The sequence below is a fragment of the Spinacia oleracea genome, chromosome 6 (genome assembly GCF_020520425.1).
Source record: "Spinacia oleracea cultivar Varoflay chromosome 6, BTI_SOV_V1, whole genome shotgun sequence".
NCBI classification, from domain to species: Eukaryota; Viridiplantae; Streptophyta; class Magnoliopsida; order Caryophyllales; family Amaranthaceae; genus Spinacia; species Spinacia oleracea.
In genome coordinates this window covers 134266967-134279262 of record NC_079492.1, presented here as the reverse complement: position 1 = coordinate 134279262, position 12296 = coordinate 134266967, and the positions used below count along the sequence as shown (strand labels likewise).

General features: G+C 34.8%; 1 protein-coding gene and 1 long non-coding RNA gene across 5 annotated transcripts; one reads left to right on the top strand and one right to left on the bottom strand.

Moving 5' to 3' along the window:
• Positions 1 to 228: 228 nt before the first annotated feature.
• Positions 229 to 1428, bottom strand: LOC130464173 (uncharacterized). Its single transcript, XM_056833622.1, has one exon. The coding sequence runs from the start codon at positions 1379 to 1381 to the stop codon at positions 380 to 382; it is 1002 nt and encodes a 333-aa protein (XP_056689600.1). The 5' UTR covers positions 1382 to 1428; the 3' UTR covers positions 229 to 379.
• Positions 1429 to 4510: 3082 nt separating this feature from the next.
• LOC110785319 (uncharacterized) lies at positions 4511 to 7566 on the top strand. 4 transcript variants are annotated; one of them, XR_008923195.1, is made up of 8 exons: positions 4511 to 4776; positions 5327 to 5422; positions 5560 to 5659; positions 5773 to 5993; positions 6117 to 6205; positions 6336 to 6420; positions 6541 to 6620; positions 7345 to 7566. It is a non-coding gene; the product is annotated as an uncharacterized lncRNA (long non-coding RNA). The 4 variants fall into 4 exon arrangements; XR_002532583.2 differs by having other exon boundaries at positions 5327 to 5399; positions 7345 to 7565; XR_002532585.2 differs by lacking the exon at positions 5327 to 5422 and having other exon boundaries at positions 4513 to 4776; positions 7345 to 7562.
• Positions 7567 to 12296: the final 4730 nt, after the last annotated feature.

Sequence of the window (12296 nt, the reverse complement as noted above, 5' to 3'; positions counted from 1 at the left end):
AATATAATCAACATTGTTATTTCCGTCAAAAAATAAATTAATTAGATATTGTTATTTCAATCAATGTATTATACATATATTGGTTTTAGGACCTTAAATCACAGATAGATTGTATGATCCTTGAGCAAAACTGTAAGACACAGAACAATACTAATATTATAATATACCACTATGAATAACAATAAATACTGATAAAATCCTTTAGTAAGGCAGAGAATTATATTAATACCAAGTACCAAGTATATGATATTATTAACAAAATTATAATACTCATTAATATTTTAAACAGTAAAGTTGACAAATAGCAGAACCCTAAGGATACGCATCAACAATCGATTTATGCTAACTTACTTTGTAAGCTAGGGTAAGAAACAATTAACTACCACCATGGGCTAGTCTCCATAATAGTCCCAAACAATTTAAAACAACTACCATCCTGCAACTTGATTGCACGTTTAGGACCTATTATTGCAAAATTCAGACACTTTTCCGATCGAAAAGACACAATTCGAATGATATCCCCTGCATTGAGATCCTTATCCATCTTCAGTTTCTTCCACTCATTCTTCAAAACATACTTCCAATTGGAATTGTTGTTACCGTAATTCCATCGACTCAGACACATGTCGTACACACTAGATTCCATGATCACCTTCACATCGATGTGGTTGTTCTTGTTTTTGTTGACATCAATTTTAGTCGCAAGAAAGGTTTCCTCATCAGGAGTTAGAAACTCTGTAGTCTGTAATTTAGGGATTGCCAATCGCGCTTGATCATCTTTAAGATCACTGTCTGTAAGCTTCTTCTCCAAGATTAATTTGGCATCACTCACATCTTTAAATTCCAAATTATTGGCGTCGATGTGTTGATGCAATAATTTCAACACTTGATCATCTGAATGACAACGATCTTGTTGGTTAAGACAAGAGGCCGTTTTTAATTTCTTGGGCCTGGAACGTCTGATGGGCGGATTCTGTGGGACTACGCGAACACCATGGTTGTTGATCATCGAGACCGGAACAGGATTGATGATGTTGTTTTGGTCATGATCATCATCAGAAGGGTGTGGGTGTGGTTCGGAAAGTAATAATTTTAAGGTCAAATTAGGGCCTTTAACTCGGAAACAATGCTTCTTAGGGTTTGGTTTATCTTGAAGATCAATTAGATCAAAAGCCAAGGCATTAGAGCGTTTTTTAATAATAGAGACAGGAACAGAGTTGATATCGATGGTATTGTTTAAGGAATGATCAGTAGAATGGTTGTTAGGGTTTTCAGGATGAAGATGAAGATGAGTAGTACAAGTAGAAAAAGGCAAGGGATGAGTGGGATCGACATTGCCGGTCATCATCATAGCTTGATGGTATGCAGCGCGTATTTTCATCAGGCTGGGTTGAGGGAAATTAAGGAGATGATCGAATGAATGTAGAGTTGAAGTTGATGATTAGGGTTAATTGATGGTTGTAAAGAATGAATATGTATATATAGTGGAATGACATGAGCCTGGAAATTGTTGAATTTCCGAAGTGAAGTAGATTTAGGAAACCAATTCAACTAAAATTGTATCGAATGAAAGAAGTTGATTGGTGGCCAAGTTTTCAATTATGTAAACTTTCCTAAATCAACTCAAAGAATGTTAACCAATATATTACAATTGAAGATGTTATTAGAGTTACAAACTTACAACTGTATCAAGATATAATTAGGGCTAGCTATAGTTACCTTAACCAATTACAACTGTAATGCAAATTGCTTAGACGTTTTTCCGCGTCCCAACTCCCAACGGCTACTTATTTCAGTTAGCTAACCAATCGTAAATTAGTAATATAATCAATTTTATTAAGTGTACGTAGTGTACTGCGTAAATATCAATTTTGTAAAAATACGGAGTAACTTGATTTTAGTCAAGCTAAGGTGAACTGATCGAACTTAACCTCAAGTAGTTTTTAAAAAATTTAATTACGATAAAATGCTAGTAGCAATACACTCCGTAGACCGTAGTAGCTTAGTATAAATGAAAAATATCACCATATTCTTCAATGATACAGTGATACTAACGTATGGACTAAGTCTCTAAAACCTATTCTTTGCGGGGCCCACTGAAATTGAGAAAAGACAACCATACAAATACAAAGCCTTCCAGTCTACACTCTACACGTGTTGCGGTGCTACTGTAGTTTAGTTTTTTTGTCTTCTACAATTGTTAACAATTTCATCAAATGTTGGGGCCTCATTTCACAGGGGGGCTCGTTTCGTGTCCCATCTTGGGCTGATTCAAGGCCGGGCCGGGCAATACAATTCGTAGTAGTTAAATAAAACTCAAATTCTATATATTGCTAGTAGAATAATTAAGCAATAAAATATAAACCATGCTCCATATACAATTATACTTAAAGGTTAGGGGCTGTCAAAACTAAAAATACACTATGGGGTCTACTAATTTTATCGGCGTTGGAGAAAAAAAAAAACTATAGGTTCTTCTTTAAGTTAAGCTAACTATTTTTGTGCTCATATAATGCAGATTGTTGTATGAACAAAATAGTGAAAGTTAGTAATCCGTATGTGTAATTGGTATTATTTATATTTTGTAGTAGGCAATTAACCATTCAATAAGATTTATCAGATATCGTTTTATAGTTGATGCACGTTAAGGTCATGAACTCAAGGCTACCATATCTTCTACTAGCTTACTCTTTGAACTCCTCCCTTCGTCTTACCTAATTCCATATATGGACTAATTACATTTGAATTGTTGCCATGTTGAGTGGAATGAGCATGAAGGAATGATTCCATATGTTGATCTGGACTCTGGACCAAGCCATATGTTACCATTTTTAATAAGATTTCGGCTAACAGCATACAAATATTGACTTGACGTAACACAAATTCTTACTTACAAGTGGTGTACAATAAATATTATACACCAGAGTAAAAGTTAACTCAAAATGCTTAAAATTTACCCTTATATACGTAAAAATTATTTAGTGATAAAAGTTTCATTTTAATAAAAAATATTTTTTCGAAATCACTAATAATGTATAAAATTAATTATTTAACCCTTTAAAATGTTTATCTATCAATTTTTAATATTTTATTTATAATGTTAAAGTTAATTAAAACTAGATTAAAATTACAAAAAACTAAGTTAAAGTTAAAACAAACGGTACAAGTTATCTTGGTGTACAATAAATTTATTGTATACCTTGTACACGCAAGATCTTTCGTTGACGTAATGTAATGCACTTTTCCGTGGATAAATTCATGTTAGATAATACAAGTGTCCATAAGTTTTAATATGCTAACCAGGCCAACAAATTAATTAATCGAAAATGATAAAGGTCGCAACATGCGACCTTTAAGCCGTGTCACAATGATGACATGACATGCTTATGTGTCATGATTAAATTGGAAACTAAAATATTTAACTTATATAATCTATTATACATGTTAGGAAAAAAGGTAGGAAAATCTTAATATTCTAATTTGTTACTTTTTTACATCCAGGCCCGGTCCTGACATTTTGAAGGCCCTGGGCGAAATAAGGGATTTGGGCCCCTTCCAAAATAATACGTCTTTCTGAAATAATATCTTTTTATTTTTTTGTGAAATCCATTATATTGTTGAATTCAAATCAATAAAAATTTACTATATCTACTTTGCAAGATCCTAGAATTTCAAAATCCGGCTCTAGTCGATTTCTTGAAATACTTCAATAAAATAAATACTCACTTAATTACAAGATAATTAATATGCGTAAAGAGATATTTTTTGAAAATAAAGGTTCATTTTGAGCATATAAAAATGTCAGTTAATTTTGTCTTCATTAAGATGCTTATCTATTTTAAAACTTATAAACCCATAGTCCATCAAATAAGCATTTTTTTCTCACATATATTAATTAGAACTGAGTACTAAGGAGTCGAACCCTAGACCTCTAGTAGATATCAAAACCTTAGAACCTATTTTCTACCAATGAGCCAAGGAAATAACATGTGTAGTTAATGCGTTGTTTATTACTAGTACTAAATTACTGGATAGACAATTATTTTGGGCCCCTTCCGTCTTGGGCCCTAGGCGGTCGCACCCCTCGCCTACCCCCTAGGGCCGGGCCTGTTTACATCGACTACCTTATTTACATTTTTTCATAGTAAAAATATCACATTAATCGATAGTAAAAATATTATGATGAAGCATAGCATATGTGGCGCCTATATGTACCAATTAAACTCCGACAAGTAAGATTGCGACAACTAAATGTTGTCGCAACTTGCGACCTTTATCATCGCCCTTAATTAATTAAATTGCATCAAAAAAAAACTTAATTAATTAACACTACAAAAAAATAGTTTATTAACGACAACCCATTAATGACAGGGCCTAAATCCCGTCGTTATTGTGAAGGTTCTACGACAGGGCCCAAATCCCGTCGCTATTTGTGGTGGGTTTTACGACAGGCCCAAATCCCGTCGTTTTTGTGATAGAGTTTTACCCGCAGATAATTAAAAACCTACAGCAATGTCATATGTTCTCTCCTCCCTCATTTTGTTCCTTTCGCTCCATCAAACAAAGGCGACGAAGGCGATGAAGCTCCTCCGTAGAAACCGATGAAAATCGCAGGATTTCTTGAAATTCCTCCATAAAATCGAGCTTATTCAAGTTTTATTTGTCCAATTCTGCTGCAAATCAGTGATTATTTGATTAAAATCGAGCTTTATCAAGTTTAAATCCGGATGCAAGTTAATTAGGTTTTCTCCAAATTGATGATTCAAGTATTATCAGGTATATAATCTCTCCTATGGTCGTTTTTTTGATCTCCAGTTGAATTTGTTTGAGAATCTGTCACTCCAATTTTATTTGTGTTTATTTGATTTTTCCGAGAATTTGTAACTTCAATCTGATTTATCGGCAAATTTTACTAAATTGCTTCTCATTATAGTGGCGAATTAGTATCTCCTGGTTATCTGGTGGTTTGTTTTGCTCTGGAATTTGATGTTTGGTTAATTCTAGCTTTAATAATCTGCAATTAAAGTTGTTAGAAGGTTTTTTTGGATTTATCTGAAATTAAGCAGCAAGTTGTTTGGTAATTATGGTTGTAAATTAGTTCAATACTCAATCAGAACATTTAGGATATGTACAAAATTACGGCTAATTTTGACTAATCAACATTGATATATAGTTATATTATTGGAAGAAGTGGGAATTGACTAATTGAGCTCTCGGCCTCAACCTTTTGTTTAATAATATATGCTCCCAATTCCTAACCCAATATGTTTAATAATATATGCTCCCAATTCCTGACCCAAATTTACTTCGGAATTTTATCAAACAGGTTATCTGCATTGCTCACAAAGGGGTATTTTTATAAAAGACCCAATCAATATGCTCCAAACGTCGTTTAAAACGTAATTACAACTACACTACTACAGTAAGATTTCCACGATTTGGTAATGCAAATGAGGATGAAATAGAATTGAATTTGAAGGGCATACTACATAATTAAACATGTTAAATCGATTAAAACTTTCGGGGAAAGGTGAATTAAAATTTGATTTGGAATTTCAGGCCTTAGGTAAGAGTACTTTGCATATGGTAGATTGGTGTGTAACAGTGTAAATACAAAGTTCGCCAATTTACAATGACTGAAGAACAACAAAGAATTCAGGTAATTACATATATTATGGTTTGGATTGTGATTTAAAGATTGCTGCTACATTTTGAATAACTTGGAATGAGTTAGATTTAATCTATCACATACTCTTGTCTCTGGAAATGTAGGATGAGCTGAACTTGTTGGGAAGATTGTCACATCCAAACTTCGCTCATTCATTAGGATATTGCTGGACTGAGGAGAAGTTTTATTTAGTCTCTGAATATATGCCCAAAGGAAGTTTGGATAATCATATGCTCAACGGTAAACAGTTAATTGTTTGCTTTGGAGTTGGGCGTTGAACTGTTGATCAGTGTGGTCTAACTAGATTCTGGTATTTCCTCCGCAGGTAGAGTTAGTTATAAAAAATTGTACTAGTTGGTATAAGCAAGTAATTGTACTAGTTGTTATAATGTTTACATCAATTACTTTGTTTTCTAGAAGTGTGATATATTTTATTGAATTTTTGTAGGGTGGAAGTTCTGGAAATCCTCCAAGTTTTGGTTCGACATTCACAAAACAGGAATTATCTTAGACAAGCCCGAAACTGTGGAAAGACATGTAAGTTTATCTTCCTTCCTCTCTGTTTCTTAAGTTCCATAAGTGGGGTTTTCTTAAGTTCCATAAGTGGATTTTGAAACTGTGAAACCCTATGGGATATTGCAAATAACTTGATTTTTAATTCTTAAAGGAAATGATCAAGAAGACAATTCAAGAAAATCCAGAGATGGAGGGAAAACTTCAGGCCATTCTAGATGCTTTTAGAGATAAGTAAGGTAAATACTACAAATCTTCCTCTTTTAATCAAGTGATTGATCCCTCTTTAAATTTGATGATGATATGCATTTTCTCCATAATCTTGTGAAGTTTAATTTCTTTGCTTTACTTTTTTCAAGGTACAAAGAACTGTCACATGTTATATATGAGTTGTGGTACCTGTTTTCTGCTATTCCTTTGTCTGCAACTGTAAATTCAGGTTGGTATTCCAGTACGTTTGTTTCTTGAATTCTTCATCTAAACATCTGCTTTAGTATTCGTTGGTTAAGAATATGCACTCCTGGCCTCCTCCTAAGTTAAGAATACTCTAATCGCCCTTTCCTTTTCTCTGCTTTATTTGTCCTGTCGATCTGATAGTTTGGGCCAGTAGATTAAGGGCTATAGTATAGTGTTATTAGAAGTTGGGCCAAAGATTAATGTATATGGGATCTTAGTTGTTAAGATGTCGATCTCACTTTACTAAATGTACTTGATTATGCAACAGGACTATTTACCACATTCTTAACTGATACATTTGATGACCAATATATGTATCAGTTAATAAGGCTGAAAAAACCAAACTTGAAAAAGGCTTTACTAGACTCTAATGTTTCTGAATCTCTTAAACATCTGACATGAAATTAGTGTCATTCCATCAATCTGACATGAAATTAGTGTCATTCCATCAAAAAAAATATTGCTAATTAATCTAAGTCTGAAATATTTTGTTCCTGATACACTAACATAGCGAGATTGTATTGGTTTTGGAGTGCTTGTGTAAAATGCAGTGTCGATGAGAAGACTTCGTCTTGTCTTTATGACTTTATAGTTTATAGAAAACATTGAAGTATATCTACAGATCATTGACAATTTACAGAAATGCATGTTCTGAGTGATTTTTTTTGCCAAAAATATGCAGTGTCTGACATGCTGTTACTTCTTAGGTTGGTGCTGCTATGTGCTTCCTTGCTTCCTGCTGGGCTAATGTGCCTTGCTTCTACTATCTGCTGTAAACTTTGAATTTTATTTAAATTGCAGTAATCAGACCAAGTGTTATTGTGGTCTTATTTTTGATTTCTTGGGCATCAGACAATTGTTGTGGTAGTTTTAATCATGGGCCATTGTTGTAGATTTGGATTTTGTGAAATGAACTTGATGGTACTTTTATAATCTGTTGATGGTATTAGTATGTATGTAGTAATCATTGATATTGATTCATAACTAGCAGGTGCATGATAAGCTAGAAGGTGCTATAAGAATCATTCTCATGGCCTTTTGCGACGGGGAGTGACCCTGTCATAGTTAGCTTTTTGCGACGGGAGGTTAGCCCGTCATGTTTGGCCTTTTGTGACGGGATTTTCCCATGTCATAATAGGCTTTTGCGACGGGATTTTTTCCTGTCACAATAAGCTTTTGCGACGGGGTCATGACGGGGTAGTGAATTACGACGCCCCCCTTTCATGACGGGCTTGTGACGGGTAATTCCGTCATAATTGGTCTTTTATGACGGGTCAATGACGGGATTTCCCGTCATAAATAGAACCTTTTTTTGTAGTGTATAAAAAGGTTTATTATAAATCCAACATTTTAGCTTTACGCTTGAATACAAGGATTCGCTTCAATCACACTTTACCCTCGCCATTGAGGATCCTTATAATTTTTGAAACGATGAGCTCCTTATAACTTGCCATGTTTGATTGATCTGTTTATTGAGTGATGTGATGCCCTTTGCAACAGGGAAAAGATTCAACAACAGATTGTTCAACATAATTGCTCAATTCTTTGGTGATTGTATCATTCTGAGTTCAACAGAGATAACACAAAACTGCAGAATATTCTTCACACGAACCGAATATTTGCATTTGCATACGAACATGCAAAGTTCACATTGAATTTATGTGTCTGATTGAAGTAATAGAATCAGGTTGTTCATACAGTACTTGACAGAGAAGGTTATGGTGTTGATCGTATTCAACTGTTGTCCCAAGTATTGTACGAATTACAAACCATAAACAACTAACTATATGATGCCCACATACACTAAAATTAGTTAATATCGGATATATAACAATAATATTTCAAAAAATTGAACGTTTATTTACTTAAAATTAAAAAAGATTATTATGTAATTAATTATAAAATGAATAAAGATAAAATTATTGGCGAATTTTTTATTAAATTATGAAATAAATTAACAAGGTTATTTTTGTCTTTTCGTTGTTAAATCGATTGAGTTCTTCAATCACAATGGAGGGATTGAGTTCTTCAAATATCATCAATTTAGGATTGCGTCCTTTAAACATCATTAATGGAGGATTTGAATCACAGAAAATAAAAGATCAAATTTATTAATTAAATGAATTTCTGAAAAGTCATTAACATGTATCAATTATCTAATACAATGTTGAGTTCATACATAATATAGATTATTAATCAATGAATTAAAAAAATTAATTCAGTTTTTTGTTGGAAGATGATCGAATATGATGATGATGGTCGGATGATGATGGTCTGATGATGATGATGATGATGATGGTAGGGTGATGATGATGATGATGGTCGGCCGATGATGATGGTCGGATGGTGATTATGATGGTCGGCCAATGATGATGGCCGGAGGCTGATGTAATACCTCGTATTTTTCTGTATTTTATAAATATATTTTATTGTATTTATAAAGTATTTTTATGATATTTAGAATTTAAAACGCCTTTAAATGTTATTTAAATGTATTTTATTTAATTAGAATATTTTTTATTTTTTGCTAGGCAAGCAAGATCGAATAATATTAAGATCGAAACAAATTTACAACCTAAGCTAACTCAGAGGTGAAACAATCCAACTAGGTTGGACCATTCCACCAAAGAGTTAGAAAACAGACTAACCAAGCTTACAGAGTAGCAAACCACAAGCTATCTCTCCTAGTTACATTTTTAGGCATAACAAACAAGATTCGATCTCTAACATTTTAATCCTAGTTACCATATCCTGCACAGTTGGGAAAGAAGAATTCCAAAAACTACTATTCCTGCTTGACCAAACATAATAGACTGCAGCAGCTAGCATTGCAAAGCTAACTTGCTTTCTGAACTTAGACATTCTACCCTAAGTAATGAACCTCATAAGATGTTTCAGATTACCAGTAGAGTAAGAGATACCCAACCAAACTTTGAGGGCACTGATGCACCTGCTGCTGTATGGACAAGCAAAGAACAGATGATTATGATTTTCATCAGCTTGTCCACAAATCAAACAAGTTGCAGTATTGCTTACACCAAATCTTGCCAACTTTGCAGTGGTTTGAAGTCTACCCTGCACTGCCAACCAGCATATAAATCTATGCTTAGGGATATTCAGCCTATTCCACACCATGTTGTCCCAATGAATCACATGTTTAGGTCCAATGATCTTCTCATAAACTGTCTTCACAGAATAATGAGGCATAGCAGCTAACTCAGCCTGAGTATACACTAACTTCAATCTATCTTTTATGGCACAGATCTTCTTCCAATACCAGCTAGCAGAGGCTGCAGGCATGTATTCTCACCAGTCCCCATCTTTAATGTACACAGCATGAAGCCATCTGATCCAAACATTATCCTGTTTAGATGCAATGGCCCAAACATACTTTCCAATGCTTGCAATATTCCAGTTGATAACATCTCTGAAGCCAAGACCACCTTGCTTTTTATCACAACAGGAACTATCCCAAGAGATGTTACTGTTTTTCTGACTATAAGCTTGTCCACTCCAAAGGAAAGATCTACAAATCTTAGTGACTTCATGCAAAACTTTCTTAGGCAGAATAAACACCTGAGCCCAGTACATAAGAACACTCATTAAGACAGAATTGATGAGTTGCATTCTTGCTGTATAGGATAGGTTCCTTGAACTCCAAACTTTAATCCTAGCAATCATCTTATCCACTAGAACATCACATTGAGCAGCAGAGATTCTTTTAGCACAGATGGGAACACCTAGATATTTAAAAGGAAGCTGACTCCTAGTAAAACCAGAGGCATTGACAATTCTGGTGATATTATTCTCAGCCATACCACAACAGTAGATAGCTGATTTCTGTTTGTTGGCTAAGAGACAAGAGGAAACTGAGAACAGCTCAAAAGCTTGCAGCAAAAGATACACAGAAGGAAATTCACCTTTACTACACAAGATTAGATCATCAGGAAAGCATAATGAGTAAGCTTAAGCTCTTTGCATCTAGGATGGAACTAAAATTGAGTTATGTCATTCATTTTATGGAGGATCCTAGATAGATACTCCATACATATCACAAACAAGAGGGGAGACATGGGATCACCCTGTCTTAACCCCCTTTTTGACTTGAAGAAACCATGCATTGTTCCATTGAGCATCAAAGAAAATTTAGGAGTAGTCACACACTCCATAACAAGAGACACAAAAGCTCCAGGGAATCCCAACCGAACCAGCATTTCTTGTAGGAAATCCCAATCTACTGTGTCATATGCTTTTTGAAGATCAATCTTCATCATACAACTTGGTTTAGCACTCTTCCTACCATACTGCTTCACCAAATCCTGAACCACCATGATATTATGAACTATGTACCTACCATGGACAAATCCCCCTTGATTCTCAATGATCAAATCTGGTAGAACTTGCCTCAATCTACCACAGATCACCTTAGTAATGCGCTTATACAGAGTATTGCAACAGGAAATAGGTCTAAATTCACTCACATTCTTTGGACACTTAGTCTTAGGAATAAGAGTGATGACTGTATGGTTAAGCTCCTTTAGCAGTTTGCCTTGTTGCAGAAAATCTAACACAACATTGATAACATCATCACCAACAATGTTCCAAGCATCTTTATAGAAATAAGAACCATATCCATCAGGACCTGGTGCCTTCCTACCAGGGATAGAAAATAATGCCTTCTTCACCTCAGCAGTTGTATATGGAGCATTAAGAATATCTCTATGAGCATCTGTAATCAGAGGGCCAGCTTGAACAATGTGACTAAGTACAGATCTTCTATCAGTGTGGGTAGTACCCAGCAAAGTTGTATAGTAATCCAAGAAAGCTTGAGAGATATCTGCAGGGTTATCTCTCCAAATCCCATCCATGCCATAGATACTGTAAACCTGGTTATGAGTGTTCCTACCTTTGATACTCTGTTGGAAAAGGGAGGTATTTTCATCACCATCCTTAAGCCATGCTGCCTTTGCCTTCTGTTTCAAAAACTCCAGATAAGCTTGATGTTTGACTTTGTAGTTCTGAATTGCAGTGAGCTCTGCATCAGCAAGTGTCTGGTCAGCAGGATCAAGATGCATTGATGTCTGAGTTGCAACCATGTCATGGTATGCTTGCAGATCAGAAGCTTGAACATCAGAAAAACCCCTCCTATTCAACTCCTTAAGAACCAACTTCACCTTCTTCAGCTTGTGAACTACACCAAACATCTTGCTCCCTTGAACTGTACCACTCCATTGCTCTTGGATAAGAGTCGTGAATTGAGGGGAAGATTTCCACATTGTAAAATACTTGAAAGGTTTTTTCCCTCCTGTATCCTTAGGATAAACAGTCAATAAGCCAGGAGAATGATCAAAACATCCCTCATTCATAAAACACACTTCAGCTAAACTATAAGCACCTAACCATTTGGGATTAGCCATAATTCTATCTATTTTAGAGAAAACCCTGGCTGTACCCTGCTGCTTGTTATTCCAAGTGTAGAAGTTACCCACACTTTTAATATCCTCCATACTACAAAAGTGCATACACTCACATATATCCACAATTTCAGTATTCCTGACAGGAGAACCAACTCTCTCATCAGTATTCATAACACAGTTGAAATCTCCACACAAGATCCAGGCATCCTGTGTGTTTAAAGATTTCAAATCTTTCCACAACA